This window comes from Poeciliopsis prolifica, unplaced genomic scaffold, assembly GCF_027474105.1.
Source record: "Poeciliopsis prolifica strain line A6 unplaced genomic scaffold, Auburn_PproV2 SCAFFOLD009, whole genome shotgun sequence".
NCBI lineage: Eukaryota > Metazoa > Chordata > Actinopteri > Cyprinodontiformes > Poeciliidae > Poeciliopsis > Poeciliopsis prolifica.
This window is the reverse complement of record NW_026562384.1, coordinates 3,709,214-3,726,042: the sequence shown is the minus strand read 5'-3', so window position 1 is coordinate 3,726,042 and position 16,829 is coordinate 3,709,214. Positions and strand designations below refer to the sequence as shown.

At 41.4% G+C, this 16,829-nt stretch overlaps 2 protein-coding genes and 1 long non-coding RNA gene across 4 annotated transcripts; 1 reads left to right on the top strand and 2 right to left on the bottom strand.

The window, feature by feature from the left end:
* The first annotated feature begins 1,367 nt into the window (after window positions 1-1,367).
* On the top strand, window positions 1,368-15,461 carry LOC129362796 (uncharacterized). 2 transcript variants are annotated; one of them, XR_008606270.1, is made up of 6 exons: window positions 1,368-1,433; window positions 2,686-2,736; window positions 2,820-2,961; window positions 9,013-9,083; window positions 14,698-14,771; window positions 14,894-15,461. It is a non-coding gene; the product is annotated as an uncharacterized LOC129362796 (long non-coding RNA). The 2 variants fall into 2 exon arrangements; XR_008606269.1 differs by lacking the exon at window positions 1,368-1,433 and having other exon boundaries at window positions 2,271-2,736.
* LOC129362795 (SH2 domain-containing protein 1A-like) lies at window positions 2,107-8,330 on the bottom strand. The gene is made up of 4 exons (XM_055034532.1): window positions 8,294-8,330; window positions 6,398-6,643; window positions 5,741-5,804; window positions 2,107-3,654 (listed from the first exon to the last, which is right to left on the bottom strand). The coding sequence occupies exons 2-4, from the start codon at window positions 6,532-6,534 to the stop codon at window positions 3,406-3,408; spliced, it is 450 nt and encodes a 149-aa protein (XP_054890507.1). The 5' UTR covers window positions 6,535-6,643; window positions 8,294-8,330; the 3' UTR covers window positions 2,107-3,405.
* On the bottom strand, window positions 9,301-12,570 carry LOC129362793 (type-2 angiotensin II receptor-like). Its single transcript, XM_055034530.1, has 2 exons — window positions 12,397-12,570; window positions 9,301-11,784 (listed from the first exon to the last, which is right to left on the bottom strand). The coding sequence occupies exon 2, from the start codon at window positions 11,715-11,717 to the stop codon at window positions 10,488-10,490; it is 1,230 nt and encodes a 409-aa protein (XP_054890505.1). The 5' UTR covers window positions 11,718-11,784; window positions 12,397-12,570; the 3' UTR covers window positions 9,301-10,487.
* Window positions 15,462-16,829: the final 1,368 nt, after the last annotated feature.

Genomic DNA, 16,829 nt, shown 5'->3' with positions numbered 1-16,829 from the left:
CAGTGACGGTTCAGCATTCACTATTCTTAGATTTTTCTCTGGAACGTGACTCCAAATTACTTGTGGAAACCTCACCTTATTCAGATATTTACTCTATGCTATATACTAATAAAATGCAGCAGGGGAAGCTGAAATACCCAATGCTGCATGGCAGGTGTTTGTAAAACAGCCAATCCAGGAGCACCATTGGTTTTCCTTGGTCCTACTTGGCTCTATCCTCAAAAGCAAAAAAATGGCTGCTGCGGTCGTGCTAAGACATTTACCACTGCACATATTAATGCATAGTGACCTACTGCAATAGGCAGTTTTAAGTGTTTTAGGGTCTGAAGTAGTCACGGATTTTTGCTTTTTGTGGGCAGCTTTGGTCCAGGAAACCACCGTAATGGAACAACTACAAAAATAAAAAAGTAATAAAGAAAAAAGAAAGAAAGAAACACCAACCAGTTTTTAAAATCTACAAAATTCCTACTATTGTTTTTAGATTTTATATTGTCCAAAAGTACATGTTTAGGTTCTACCAATTCTGTTTTACATCAACCTTAAATTTAAAAAAAATGGAAAACGTTTATTCATTTCTATTTTATTCATCAAATGCAAATTCAAAACATTGGAACAATAAACCATGATAACAGTTTGTGTTGAAAATTTCTCAACACAACATATTAATATACATTTGCAACTTAAAAGCTTAGCTGGATTGATACAGAAGCTATCTTGTAAATCATAATATAGTTTGACAGGTTTGACAGTAATTTGCACAAAGTTTTACCAAATCAGACAAGTCCCTTTTTTACTGCCAATGACATTGCAGCCAGGCAAACATTGATAGTGCGAGACACTACTGTGAAGACTTCCACTCCGTACTTAATCTTAAAAATGAATACAAATAAAAAGAGTGAGATATTGATACGCTTCTAAGAAATTATGCTAAAGACAATGATGAGCTTTTTGTTAGCAAAATCTGTCTCAAGGACAGCGCACACCAGCGGCATCCAACATGCATCAATACACCCCTATTATTTTCTATTAAGCAATTTTTCTGGTCAACTGCCAACGGTAAAAGATGCAGCAATTGTTTCAAGCTGCACATGATCCACAATTTAACCACTTTAAGTTCAGTGGCAATGAATATCTTGCCTGGTGATTAATTTCTGACGAGTGTAAATGAAAATGCATGAGAAGGAAGGTGATGTTTGCTGCTTTTAGAAAGATTTACATAGTAAAGATTTTGCAGTATTACGAATTCCTCTTAGTGTAGAGAGTAATGTATTTACGCTTCTTATAGTAGGCTATGCCACCTTGTGGCACAAATAGATTACTGCATTTAAATCAACTCCACATGTATGTCCTTTTTCTGCACACGTAAGCATGAGGCTTGATGACGTCATGTTGTGTCGCCGCTCCCCTTCAGAATTAGGAAACTCAAGTTGCTAGTAAGTTTGACTTTGGCATTAGCATTGTGGGAAAACTAGCTGATAATTTCTGACGCTTGTGTGACAATTCTTGACCTTTAGCTAGCTTAGCTTCACGGCTAAGCTAGCAAAAGGCCGCAAAGTTTAGCTAGCTTCGCGGCTAAGCTAGCTAAACATGGACGCCAACTGAAATTCTTGCGCCCATCAAATAAAAGGTTTCTCAACCAAAAGTTTGACAATAATTAAAATAATTACTTAAAAAATTATCCCAATTTAATAACTTGACACACACCGTGTGTGTAGCTTATGTTATTCCCTAAGAGGTTTTACTCTTGCAGCAGAAAAAAAAGCAGCTGTATGATGAAATATGTGAATCAACAAAATACAAAGTTTTCTGACAAAAGTGCAGGAAGACACTCCAGAACAGAACCGGTTGGCTGGCATTTAGTACAAACTGTACAGAAAACTCAGCCAAGACCTTTTAAGGCGAATCAGAACCAACTGAATAAACAGGAAATAATAAACATATTCAAAAAATAAAAATACTGAGGAGTTGCCAAGCCTCAACTTAACTAAACAGTTAAACTGAAAGATGGACTTGCTCTACAACAGCTAACCGTCAAGTTAAACTCGTGTTTGTTCAAAACTTTAAAGACTTTTATGGTTAAACTTGCTTGTTATTTCTCTCGCACTTTTCTTCTTCTTCTCCTTCTTTTTTTTTTTCTTTTTTTTTAGCCGGGCTCCTTCTTTGTTCTCGCTTCTCGGAAGTTGCAACTTTCAAATCTGTGCTGTCGCTATCAGCCATCATTACGGCTCAAACCGAGGTGTGCATAAGGAAACCTGCGTCTGTCAGAAGCGAAGAAGAAGGAGGAGGAAGAGGAGGAGGAGGAGAGAGAAAGGAAGAAGAAGAAAAAAAAAGCACAGAGGAAGGGAAAGATATGTGACAGCTGAGGCTCAGCGAGTGGGCGGTGAGTGCAGAAGGGGCAGGACCTGGAGTTGGCTGTGCTGTTCGCTGCAGCTTGTCTCCTCTCATTAGGAAGTGCCAATCAGACTGCAAACCACTTCCAAGCTGAAGAAGAAAGTGAAAAAAAAGAAAAAAAAGGCGAAAGTAAAAAAAAAAAAAAAAAGTTAGTTTTCCCTTTTTTTTCTAAAAGAAAAGAAAAAGCTACCACTAATCCACCTCCCCTCTCCCCACTCCTCCTCTCTCTCCCTCCCTCCCTGCCATCGCTTCGCCATCTGCTAAGCATTAATTGTCGCGCGTCTCTCTCCGTAGGCTGCGGACGGCGGCGCAGACACACAATGCATATGTTCTGACTGCCAGCAGGTGAGATGTATACGTTTCTGAGTTGCAACGTTGCTGATCGACTGTGACGAACCTCTTCCCGTCTGAAACATATGCTCCACTAGATGCTGTCCAAGCTCATCTCTGCTGCGTGAAGAAGGAGAAAAAGAAAAAAAGATGGAGGGTCCTTTGGTTGCTAGGAGACCGCTGCACTGAAGAACAGTCTGGGCTGAGGATGCTCTACCCGTTTTCTCACCTTCCCCTCCTGTACGTCCCCCACTCATATTTTTTCTCGATGTCAGTCAGAAAAGTGACTGATTTCACAGACACACACACACACACACACACACACACACACACACACACACACACACACTGCCCTCTTGCAGTCAGCATTCTCTCCGTGAAAATCGCTACTTCAATATGCCATATTGAATTTCTCTCCCACCACATTATGTTGTCACTCTGAGCCTTTGGCTGTGTGAGCATGACCTTATTTAGGAGAGCTTCTTTCAGACAAAATCGTTTATTTTCTTCGCCGCCCACTGACAATATTTAAATTTAATTTTTTTTTTTTTTTGTCAAACTCGTGTGCAGTAATAGATATTAATGTTTCAGAGGGAAGAAAAAAAAATGAAAAACTGGCAGAAAGAAATGAGTTTTAAGAAGTTTGAAGTTTGGTGTTCAGTCACTGTTTGGGTCCGACCCTCTCTAACCGAAAGCTTGCGCCACTTCCTTCTTGCTCCTGCTTTTCGGCTCCTGAGCGACGGGCTTCGCCAGATGCTGCAGATAGGGGCTGTTGTTGGGCAGCGTCGGCGACAGGCCATTACCGGTCCGCGCCCGGCTCTGAGCCGTGACGGGGTAGAGCAGAGGCATGGCGATTCCCTGTCCCCGCTTCTGGAAGGCTGCTATCAGGTTCTTGATGTGCCGGAAATACCGCTTCGGCACACCGGGAGTGGTCTGAAAACAGAAGATGGAGGGTTAAAAATAGAACTCATCATTCCTGTGACGTGGCGGTGGAGAGGAAGAAGAAAGAAAGAAAGAAAGAAAGAAAGAAAGAAAGATGCTTCTGCAGATTCAACATATGAAAGACAGACTGGAGGTGGAGGGGAGAGGAAAGTTCAGCGCACAAAGGAAATGGGAATCCTGTCAGTTAAATAATCCGAGCCACTGATCTCGAAAGAGTCCGCGTTAAAATATTAAAAAGCGCCCCATTAATAAATAAAATGACGCGGTGGAGATAATATAAATACACAAAAGCTGCATAAATAGCTTCAGAAGAGTAGATATTTGCAGGAGGAGATTCTCTCCGGAGGGAATCCAAAGCTAAACTTGGTAAATTTAAGATATGCTTCTCTTTGTAAACATCCAGATCCCTTTGGAATTGTTTTGTATTTCTCAGCAAACGAAAAGCCGTACTTTTGTGGTTTTATGTGTGACATTTAAGATCCTTTAAGCACTCCATTACCCAGAGGGCTTTACTTGTAGAGTTAATAAAAAAAAGGAACAAATATCCTTTAGAAAAGAAAACCTGATAACTTCCAACGAAAACCGCAAGAGAGTGTTTAAAATGTAGCTCATCGTGAATTTAATGATTATTAAATACCTGTAATATATTCAATATGTGGCAATATGGTAAATGAATGGGTAAATAATCCACCCACTCAACAAAATGTGTCTTCTGCTGCTGAACTTGTCATTAAAAAAAGTTATGGATATATAATGTCTAACTGGGTTCAGGCTGGAAAATGTTATCACAATATTTTGTAGAATTTATTGTGATAGCAGTAAAAATTGTGATCAAAAAAGTGCTTCTAATTTCTTTAGTCTTTTTTGTGAGGCTGTGGCGACACGTCCCCAAAAACACACTAATAATGAATTTAAATTACCTTTAATTCCTCTTTGCAAAGTATCCTTCAAAACACTAGTTATGAAGGTGTTTACCATCAAAAGTCCCCTAAGCTGCACACGGCAACTGCATTTAATCACATTTTTGGAAAATATCGACATTCACAGGCACTCTCGTGGCGAGTTATCAGCCAGTTTTGGGGCGTTTTCAAACATTGTCAGTTGAATCGTAATCAATTTAACGATAAACGGTACGATAAACGCTCGTCCCTCATTGAAATCTCGTCCTATTCTGAATTCATCATCAGACTGCTCGGTCCGAGTGTGGTCAGCAAATGTTGGCACTGTCGTTTGTTTTGCAGCCTCTCTGCAACCATTATTCACAAGCCATATCTTACCGATCCGTTTCTCACGTGTCATTTTTTTCCCCCTTTCCTTTTACGTTGAGTGTTGCTAAAGAATTGCGGTTTCACAACCGCTGTAAGTTTGTCCAAGAAGGCCTTCAAAAGAGCATTACATGCTTTAATTCGCCGCGCATCCGTCACGCTGTGAGAGCTGAGGTAAAAAAAAAAAAAAAAATCCTTTGAATATGTTTTAAAACGTCATTTAATCAAAGGTGTAGAGCACATCCCAAAGTGCCCACCCCAACCACGTCTCCTCAACAACGCTTTCCATGAATAATGGAAAGCGTAGGGGAATTGTTGTCGACGACGTCCGGCATGGTGCTAGCTGTGAAAACGCAGTCCTAAAGGCTGCGTCCTGTCTCGGTTGTTGCGGCAAATCGAGGGGCAACTCGGATGTCTCCATACGCATCCCATCAGAAACACCGACTTCAAATTTTGAGGAGTGTGGATTAAGGGGGCGCAGACTGCTTGCAGGATGGTATTGGTGAAGGGAAAGAAATGTACCCATTTCTCTGTGCTGTCATATCTCAAATATATATATATATGTGTGTGTGTGTGTGTGTGTAGAGAGAGAGAGAGACAGAGAGAGAGAAGCAAAACGGGGGAAAAACAGAAAGAAAACATGTTTGCCTCAGATCTGCAGCTTGTTGAATTACTCTGACACAAAAACAACTGCTAACCTAATAAACAGCAACCGCAGTGAGGCAGACGTGCAGCTGCTCGTGCGAAAGGTTTCAGTCTAAAAGTAGAAATTTTAACAATAAATAAATTTTAAAAAGAAGAAGACGTCTCACTTCTGCAGCCCACGAGCCCGCTTCGTCCTTGTGGAGTCTGTACGTGTAGACGAATCCTTTGCACCTGAGCACAGACACACTTTTTTTGAGAATGAGCATGCACATGACATTTCTTTTGTTTTTCGGTGAGGGGTTGTGGGAAGGTGCTCAAGTGGGAAGTAATGGCACCTTAATGGCATAATTTAGTTGAATCTGACTGCTAAGTATCATACACTCACACAGGAAAGTAGATATCTTTACTGTTGATGCTATTTTTCAGATAAACTGAAAACACGGATGTACTTTATGAAATTCTTAGACTCACAAATGGCGTAAGTTAAAAATTCAAGTTTTTAACTTACAAGAAAATAATATGCTGTAAAACCAGAAACAACAACAACAAAGAAATTGCTCAAAATCTCACAAGGGCACATTTTTCTAGCACCACGTAGTATGTATCTGAGACAATGTGCTCATCTTTTTATTTTTAATGACATAAGTTCCCCAGCGACTTCGCTTGTAGAGTTTGATAACAGATGACAGAAACTGCTTGGGTTATCTGGTTTAATGCGGGTTTCTAAACGATTTCGTAGAACTGCAGAAGATGGGTTTTTTGTTTTTTTGAGGATTTTCATGAAACGTGGAACGAGGAGAAACGCCAAGAGACTGGATACTCACAACACACACAGGCAGAAGACGCCCGGCACCGAGTCGCTGTCACGTACTAAGTAACACCCGTCTCTCCCGTCCTGGCCCAGCCGCCTCTCGCCCTCCTCCTTGCCAATGGGCCCGTGGTAGACGGTCAGGTCCTCCATCACCGCTTTCCTCCGACTGCGCCTTTCGCTTTGTTCCTAAGTGCCAGCGCTGTTCTCTTTGTCTCTGCTTTCTGACTGCAGAGCCCTTTTTGTCTTCCACTCTGAGAAGCTGCACAGGTACAGCAGTTTTACAATTTTTTTTTCTTGTTCAGCCTTTTGCTTCTCAAACGTCTGCTCAGGAAATTTCAGCTTCAGACAAGGACCTTGACCTTCTTTTTCTTCTTCTTTTTTTTTTTTGAAAGATCTCCTTTTTCCACCTGCCCTTCCAAAGAGCTGAAAGTCACTCCGTCTAACCTCTAACCTTTCTGATCTAGTGCCTCCGCAGCCTTCCTCTGTCTTTATGAGGCGCGGTGCTGCGCGCACATGCACACACCGAAAATGTGGGTTTGCATTTCTGTCAGGAAACGATTGTATTTTGCAACAGGAAACAACTTCAAAGATGCTTAACGGAACATTTCCACAACAATAAAAAAAGAAAAAAGCTGAAGAGAGGGATGAACAAAGGCAAACTTTCTAATTTCACACAAGAAAATGCATTATGCATATGGAGTGAAACTTTTTCTTTTTCTTTTTTCCATCGCTGTTGGATTAACAGAAGGTTGCTTGTTCTGTTTCCATGAATAATGATGCACAATCAGTCTGCAGAGGAGGATTTTGGTGAAGAAAACACAGCTTTGTACGAATATTTCTGGTTAGGGAAGAGCAGCCTGATTACATTTATCATTGCATAACTTTTCAGTCTTCTAGGGAAATAAAACGATAGTGCATTTTGAGCAAACAAGCATTTATTGTCAAGTTTTATTTGACGGTATAATTCTCATCTACACCTGGGTGCAGATAGAGTTATCGTCTGTAGTGTAATGAAATGCAGAACTTATGTAGATGAGAAAGGGTTCGGTGTTAATGTTTGTCATGGTAACATTTTCTCTATCTTGTTGAATTTACTGAATCAGGTTCTCAAGAAAGATTTAAACTCTCACTTAAAAGAAAACCGTCAAAGTTGCAGGTTATTTTTGAATTTTTCTTAAGCCACAAAAAGTAACGGTACCACCGCAAAACATCACTGGGTTTTGTTTTTTGATAAAGAAGTGCATACCTGTGAACGGAAACAAAAAATGAAAGTAGTTTTTGACTTTTCTTTCTTTTTTTTGTGTGTGAACACAAATCTGAAAAGTGTGGGTTAGAAAGCATTTTGCTGTACATTTTTCTGAACACACCATCCACCCTGTCGTCTTAACATGGTGGGAGCAGCATTAGTTGAGTTGCTCAGTCAAAGTCCAGATCTAAATTCGTCTGAGAATCAAAACGCGAGACGCGACTGTCCTCCATCCTCTCCGACTGAACTTGAGCTAATTTTATGAACCTGGGTGTAAAAAGCCGTTCGAGAAACACAAAAGCAATAAGACTTCCAACAAAAGGTGGACCAATTCATGGGGGCTAAATACATGCACTCTTCAGATGTTTGTTTGTAAAACATGACAAAATCTGCAGTTTGTAAAGTTTTGTAAGACCTTGTGTATGCCAGTCTTATGAAATCCAAACAGAGCAAATTAAAGTTTGTGTTGCAGTGCTATAAATGACTATTGGAGCTTACACAGCCATATTTGTACGATTCTGAAGAACATTTGCACCGGTGATCTGAGTCTACTTGTTGACATACCTTACCGATAATCTAGGTCCAGAGAGAAAAGGATGCAAATTTCATAACTTTTCTTGTTTACTTTTGTCAAGAGAGGCAAAAGTAAACTAAATGTTTTACCTGCAGCTTGAGAGAGTTCTTGTTTTCCTCAGCAGGCGCCTCACACATGTTCTCAGAAAACTTTTTGCGGACGTCTTCTGTTAAACATGTGTTTTGGAAACACCCAGCTGCTTTGTCACACAAAGAGGAATCAGCTAATGAAGCTGTGTGCACAACAAACTCATCCTGCAATCTGTCCTGTCAGTCGCACAACTTCTGCTGTGTCAAACTGGGAGGCTGCCGTTCACTGCCGCGTCGCTATTATTAAGAATAGTGTTCTTAAATAATATTTTGGATGTTTACGGTGATCAAAGCTACTACTGAAAGCCCTTCACACCATCAAATGCTTCGGAAGAACAAAAAACATTTCTCTTATTGAGTTTTTTGTTGTTGTTTTCTTCTATCTTGTGACGTTCACTGCTGGTTCTGTTTTTGGCCTCGCTTGTTAAAACTGTTGAAACTGATTCAAAGCTGTGGTCCACATGAATCATGGTGTGTGTCAGAGGCTTCTCCTCACTGCCTCACGCAGATCATGAGCGGTGGGAGTCTGGGCCCCTGCCTTCGCGGCCCAACTCTCCCGTCTTGTTGCTTCTGCGGCATCTCAGCGCCACCCAGTGGGCAGAGCCTGAAAGTCCCACACACACCCGTTTCTTGAAAACTGGCAGCAGCTGATGTTTTGCAAATTTATTGTGATTTATTGTTTTATTATTTATGTTGCTATTTCTGCCATCACCTTACAGAGCGCAGGTCACGATTCATCTGAAATGGGGACACAAATAGCACTCGGCGGGAAGGCATCACCGTGGCACTGGTATGAGATTACAATATTATCTATCATTGATATTATTGATAATGAAACCAAGTGGATCACTCTGGGAAGAGAGGAAAATTGAACCTGAGTGTCTGTCTGTCTGGTGGGCTGTAATCCCAGAGTAGAAGCTCTCAACCACAATGGTGTGAAGACTGGTGGGGGGAATGAAAGTTAAAAATCTCTGTAAGTGCTATAAATTAACCCCAAAAAATTTCCATTGATTTGATAAACACTTGTTCTCTTTATTTGCTGAATAAACAGTCCATAAGAAGCAATACAATAATATATTTGTGGTGAATAAACAGGTTTTTTGCCCCCACACCCCAAAAAAAGAAAAAAAAAAACCACTGCAACATATATTGGATTGCCAGGTTAATGTTGGCGTACATGTACAATCAGGCAGCATCTTGTTTCAATTTTAGCATAGGTACAGACACATGGAAAAAGTTCCTACAGCAACCACTGATCCACATTTCACTTTACTACATAAAAGATGGTTATGAAACAGAGAGGAAACATTTCAGACAGCATGAAATGCAGCAATTACATCAACACAGTTGCTTTCAAAAGTGGACACACCCGTGTTAAAACTGACCCTGTGACAAAAACATTTGAAAACTCCTTTCTGTCATAAGTGCAACATTTTTATTATTATTTTTTCACAAATCAACTAACGCTGCAATAACGTGGCTACACCAACGTGCACTCCCTTAATCTAATACTTTTTCATTTTGAATAGTCAAACAGAATCAATTAATCCGCCACGTGCCATCAGTTATTAAAGAGGATCTGGTGATGCAGAAATAAATGGATTTAGAGCCTTAATCTAAAGCCACGGTTTGTAGAGAGAATGAAAAGGCCCAAACTCATAACAAGCACTAGTTATGTTGCGCCGTCTGACGTATTCTCGAGATGTTTGGCCAAATATTGGAAGACGCAAGGCGTTTTCCAAAGATCACAAACATTGTGCTACTTCTCTTCATATGTTTGTCAGGGTGGAAGAAAACAACTAGTTCAAAAATAAATCTAACAAAGACAAAAAAATAAATAAATCTGTTCTGTGACCTGATAGGTTTGGATAACTCTTGCAGGTATCAGCACAGTTAAGACAAAAGGGAATGTTGAAGTTCAACATGCTTATTTCTTCACTTGTTGTCCTTTTTTGGTAATTTTTAATTAGTTTTTCATTTTTACAATTTAACTTCTATGTCCCACTTCATCTTCTGAGTATTATTAGCCATTTATTTTTGGTATGTACTATCGTACTCCTTTCAAAAACACGTAATATGAAATATTATGTATTATTTTACATAAAACCAGTAACATAAACCAAATCTGGTCATTTCAATTCATATTACTGCTTTGGAATGTGAATATTTTCCAGTGCCGAATGGGGAGAGTCTGTTACGGGGTACCTGAGGTATCCACAATCGCCAGGTCCTTGAGGTCACTGAGTTTCCTGGAGAAAGAGCTCAGCCTGGTGCTGAAAGAACCTCGTTTCTGACTGTGCTGATCCCTGCGGGCCTCCAAACAAGCACACAGGTCTTTGCAGAGACCCCCAAGGCGACCGCGGAAATGGTTCCCGACAAAACAGTAGAGCACAGGATTGATGGCTGAGTTGGAGAAGCCTAGGCAAAGAGTGAGTGGGGTCAGGTTGGTGATGGTCCAAGTGACCCAGCAACTGTCCAGCCATCCATTTTTACTCAAAAGATCCAAGAAGGTCACACAATGAAAGGGGAACCAGCAGATGAAGAAAGCCATGACCACAGCAGCCACTGTCCACAAAATCCTCTCTACCCTGCGGGTCATCATGGGTCCGGTCGTGCTCGAGTTTGGGTACACAGTAGGAGTCGGCGGACGTTCTGATTTACAACGGCCCGCTTGAAGAGCTGGGGAATTTTGCGTTCTTGCTGATCCTCTGTAGGCCAACAAGTGCTTCCCAATGGACCAGTAGCAACAGGAGATGCCAAGCAGTGGCAGCAGGAATGCCAGAATGATCTTCATCCAGCTCAGGGTCAGAAACCAGGTGTCATCTGGATAAAAGACCACACAAGCCACAACATCCAACTCTTTAAGATGATAGGTCTCTCTGAAGGCCAAGTGGGGGGAAGAGCAAGCCAACGCCAGGAGCCATACCAGGATGCACACGATCCGCGCTCGCTCGTAATCCCTCGACCTCTGCGAGAGGAGAGGATGCACGATGGCCAGGTAACGGTCTACGCTCATGCACGTGATGAAGAAAATCGACGCATAGAGGTTGAGGTTAAGGAGAGCACCGCAGATTTTGCAGGCCACTCGTCCAAAGGGCCAGCTGTAGCCCCAGGAGTAGTAGGCGGCCCACAGTGGAAGAGTCAACAGGAACAGCAGGTCGGAGACGCACAGGTTCAGCATGAAAGTGTTTGCCACCGTTCTCGTCAAGGCGTTGCCACAAGCCAACACATACACCGCCAAGGCGTTGCCCAGTGTACCCAGCACACAGATGACGCTGTAGATGGTGGGGATCACTGTCGTCATGGACACTGGAGACCAGTCTTGGCAGCGGTGAGCAGCAGGAACCGACGAGGTGTTCACGTAGACCTCTGGAAACGGGGAGGATGTGGAGTTGAAAAAGAGGAGGCCACTTGGGATTGCCATTATGGAACTAGATGTTCCCTTGTGTCAAAAGGCTTGACTTCAAATTCTTTCAGATTTCCAAGGTCAGCTGGAAATAACACGAAGCAGGAGAGAGTTCAGACCACGGCTGCCTTTTACGGACAGCTATGTTTCCCTACATTGTAATCTTTAGTTGGCGCCATGGTTTATTAGCTGTCCCGTTTGATAAAGAATTACAGAAGGAATTCATTACACAATGCTTGAAGTTAAATCGTAATAAAGTATCTTGGAAAAGGTTGTATTAATCTGGCTGCCTATTGGGTTGCTGTGAAACAGCTTTATTGTGTTAATGACTGAATTCATCAAACATTCATGGCTTCAAATGAAAAAAGAGCCAGTTTAATTTACGATTTAATAGGTTTACAGAAATAATAACAATCCCAGAAACCGAAACTATTAAAATGGAAAACACAAGGGGTGAAACTAATAATTAATGAAGAGTTTAAAAGCAGCCATTACAATTTAAGAAAAAAATAAAAGAAGAAATTACTTTAGGAAAAGTACTTTTTCTAATGAAAATTTAACTGGTAATTACGATAAGACAGCTGAATAAGTGATAGAAACATGATACTATAGATTTTCCGGTGCCAGCTCTGAAATCAGACAAAGCTTGGCAAAGGCTTTTATTGTTTCCGTCCTGGAAAAACAAATAATACTTTACCTGAAATGACCGAGGGTCCAGCAGAAAAAGCCAAGAGCTTTTCAGTGCTTCTTTTGGCTAATGTCCATATCTAGACAAATGTTGCTCGACCCCTCTAAGAGAGTTGCGCCCAGCCGAGTGCGCTGGACTGTATCGTGCCTCTCCGTCAGTCTGGGCGTGAGCAGAGGGAGCGGATCTGAGGCTCTGAGAAACCAGATGAGGACGGGGGTCTTATAGCCCCTCCGAGAGCCTCCTGACGATTGCACAACAGGGAAGTTGCTGCACGTCACACCTCAGTTACTGCGGAGAAGAAAAGTCGCTCTCTTGGCTTTATAATGTTTCCCTCTTTGTCCTCTACCTCCCCCTTCCTGGAGCCTCAGTCGGAACAAGCCAAACTTAGGAAAATCAAGTCAAGATGTGCATTGGTTCAACAGCTGCAACATGGGACTCAAACACACGAGCTCTAAGTAGTTGCAGGTGGGCGTTTCGTGGTGTCAGATCTAAAGGCCCAACCGTACCTGTCAGGACATCCAGACCTGATCAAACGCAGGCGGCTGGTTTAATTAGAAGAGCCTCACATCCTCTGTGGCTTTCTGTCTGCCAGTGGTCAGATAAGCCATGAGAAATATTTACTCTGTCTCAGCGGAAGTCAAGCCAGCTACTGGGACAGGAGTGAGAAGGCAGGGAGGCGCAGCCTGGGAGATGAATGAGGAGGAGGACACCCTGGAACTGCAGGGAGGGAACGAGATGATGAGAAGGCAAAGGGAAGCAGAAGCAGAGACTCCCTCCAGCGGGTTTTCATTAAAGCCTCCGGTGAAAGTTGATGAGGGATGCATCCAAAGCCCCGAGACTGATTGCATCACTCCTCCTTTGATCAACAAGCGTGTGCTTAATCTCAACCTGATTAAATCAACGTGATCAAATGTGTCGTTCACGTGCAACGCGATCCATAGAGAGCGTACGCGAGAAGCCGTGGGAAAGTTGACGGCGAGGGTGAAGGATGGACGTCATGCAATTCCGACGGCGAGGACATGAGAAATCGGGAATGTGCTGCGCGTCGCGGAGCTCTTCAGATTGAAATGTTACGCTCTCCGAACCAAAAACAAGTCAATAAAACCATATTTTCCCCCCTCTGACATGCTGGGTATGCTCAGTTGCTCTCACACACTAAGTGAGGGATCTCACGCAAATATGCAAAAACAACACGCGTTGCCCGTGAACCCCCGATTTCACCGAACGTCGCATTCAAATGTTTCTCTTCAAACCAATCGAAGATCAGGCATACAGAAACACACAGAGACTGGCAGAGGCCAAAGGTTTTCAAACTAAAAACAGAACGTCATGGCGGGTTGCAGGCCAACAGAAACAGCAGATAAATAAGGCAAAACGAGAGAGAAAACCCAACTGTGGCCGTACCCTACAGTACCTCTGCGATGTAAAAGATCCAGTTACCTACTCACATAAAACACATTTCTGGAGACAGAGACGTCTCACTACCTGAATGGAGAAACACTCGGGCCTGATTGTTATGCTTCGTGTCCATGGCGTCTGCAGCAGACCCCACATTCTCTCTGCATACTTGTGCAGATAACCTCAGAGCTCTCAGCTGTGCAGCACAGAGCACCAACCAGAGAGATTCATGATGCAGGAGAGCTCCCCTCTGAGCCGGTTCTGCCCAAAACTGTCGTCTAAACGTTGCTTAGCAGTGACCCAACGTAGATCAACGTTGCTCTTTTAAGGAGTATTTCAAAAATAATCTAATCAACAAACATTTTATGGGCTATTTTCTCCCTGTTTGGGGATATGACATATTACTGACATATAGAGAGTTTTATTTTGAAGAGTTATTTTTGTCTTTTTCACCCATTGTTTTCACTGGTTTTGTTCCACAACCTGTAGTGATTAAATGGGTCACAAGAAACAAACCAGTATATTTTTTCATTAATTAGCCAGATTATGTTCATAGAGAACTTTCCATGCTATCAACCATCAGACAAACATAAGAAGATGTTATAATTATCATACAAATTATTGACGAGTTTTGTTTCAGTGGTTCTGTGAAACGTTCAGTTTCTAAATCTAATCTGTGATACTCTGGAAAGTAAAGCTTTTATTTTGAAAAGTATCAGTAAATCCAAAATTGCTAACCCTTTGGACTTCTGGTTTAGGCTCAGTAGTTATATGGACTTATTAATGATTCATAAAATGTTTGTTTAACATATTTCTAACCTTACGTTTAATTAAAAACATATTTGCTTTATGTGTACTATTGTGATACACATGTAATATTATTTTAACAACATCTTTTTATGTTTATTTTAGGTTATAAAGTTATTAGGTGATGTCGTGATGACACGCTAAAGGCAGAATCTTCTTAAAGAGACTGAAGCATCGAGGTAATTCGAAATTGGGCCTCTGATACATACATTTATATCTGATAAATATATCAAACATGACTTTTAAGTCGACACTATGAGCCTGGAAAATGCATAATACTGTAAATTGAATCTTTTTGCAGGTTTTCTAATTGAGATCCAACATCTCATTTGCATGGGAGACCTGTTGAGGCTTCACCTCTTGTTTTAAAAAGTATCTGACTTTATTTATTCAAAGTCCAACTCAACATCCTGTTGGTCCAGGATTTAAAATTAACTCTAGAAAAACAACAACAACAAAAAAACAACATACAAAAGACAGCCTTGTTTTTTGAGAATCTTTGGAAAATAATATCTCTGTAATTGCCGCAGGTCTATGCATTGCTGTGGCAAATACGCAAGTATTAAACCCATTTGTGAATGGAGATCAATATGTACCGCCGTACAGGAAATCAGGACGACTCCTCCGACCCGTGTCAGCACTTTGAGTGGCAGCCTCCCTGCATGCAGCCGGATCAATTAAACCGGCCTGCAGAGCAGAGCGGCTTCCTTTGCAGCTAATCTCAAGAAGGGCGAATTACGAGCCTGAGAGATTAACAAGTCGGATGGTGTGTGGGAGAGAGTGTTTATATGCGTTTGCCTGATGACCCGAACACATGGATGGCTGCAGATACGGAGGGCAACAGAGCAGAGAGCGTCAACCCCCCAACGTCTCCCACACCGAGGCCCCACTGGACATCCGGATCCCTGCTAATTATTTTTTTACAGTTTCTGGATTAAAACTATCACGCGTTTCTTTATTTCATGCCCATCGTTTCGTCAAAGGTTGCTGCTTCCTGTGGGCTTTCACAGAAAACAGGAGACAATTGTAGCTTAAGACTCGCTGTTGAGAAAAACTGAAAGTTTTAAGGCTGATATATCAGAAGCATTTATTTTTGACTAATGGCAGAGGGATAATTACTGTTTTCAGTCTGTGAACCACAAAGTAGTAGCACATAAATCAAGCACACAAAATAAATTCAGCGTTTTCGGCTCAGGCTCAAACATCTGTTAAAAAATAAAAGCTAAAAATATTACATTGAACTTGCATAGCAGTGAAGTGTATAAAAGAAACAGTCCAAAGGTAAAAGGTTTATGTACACGAGCAAAGAATATGTGCACCAAGTGTATCATTATTATTATTTAGACTCTGAAATATTTGTTGATTCTTGCAAACTGGCCAGAAAAGGTTGGGGAAAAAAATGCAAAAACACAGAAACCTACCAAGTAATTTAGTTTAATTTCTAGTGTAAATATCTTAGTACAGTTAAAACGAGACAAAACTTGCAAGTAACTTTTCAGTAAGATATAGGAGCTTGTTTCACATCAGTAACTCCTTAATATTGATGAAACCGTTGCAGTTCCATTGGCAGATCATCTGAATTTATGATATCCTGTTTCAAGTGTGCTAAGATATTTGCACTAGAAACCAGAACAAAATTACTTGGTACGGTTTTGTGGTTGTGCAGTGTAGATATATATGTAAAAAAAAAAAAAAAAACTTTTAATCGGATTTAGATCTTGGCTTTGACTGGGCCGTTTTATAAAAGGAATGTGCCTTTATTAAAACCGGTCCAGTGCAGCTCTGAAGCCCCCATTGCGTTTTCTTCCCGTTTCCACTGCAAATGGCTCCATCGCATCTTCCCATCAACTCTTCTTTGTCCCTGCTGGACATGATCCTACCACCACCATGTTTCACACTGTGAAAGATGTTTAGTTTCAACAACAGCTTTTTTTGCTTTTTTTTTTTTGGCTCTTTGCACGAGACCTTTGCAGTCTCGTGCAAAGGTCCTCTCCAACATGATCAAACAGAAGAGGAAAAATAAAGCAGGCAAGTGGGAGGTGCCCCTGCCAAAGGTTCGCGCTCAAGGAGCGACAGAAGTTCTTAAAGTCATCCGAACAGGAAAGAGACAAATGATTTGAAGCAGTTTGTTTATTAAGATATTTGAAGCAGTTTGTTTATTAAGATTTTCAAACAAGCTTTGGATTTTCAGCTGTACATTGAATACTCAGCCATACTTTTATCTGTTGGTTTGCCGC

Coding starts and splice junctions, on each gene's coding strand:
- LOC129362793 (XM_055034530.1), bottom strand. CDS start 11,717: ATGGCAATCCCAAGTGGCCTCCTCTTTTTCAACTCCACATCCTCCCCG.
- LOC129362795 (XM_055034532.1), bottom strand. CDS start 6,534: ATGGAGGACCTGACCGTCTACCACGGGCCCATTGGCAAGGAGGAGGGC. Junction 5,805..6,397: donor GTCTTCTGCCTGTGTGTGTT/GTGAGTATCCAG, acceptor GTCTGTGCTCAG/GTGCAAAGGATTCGTCTACA. Junction 3,655..5,740: donor CGGGCTCGTGGGCTGCAGAA/GTGAGACGTCTT, acceptor TTCTGTTTTCAG/ACCACTCCCGGTGTGCCGAA.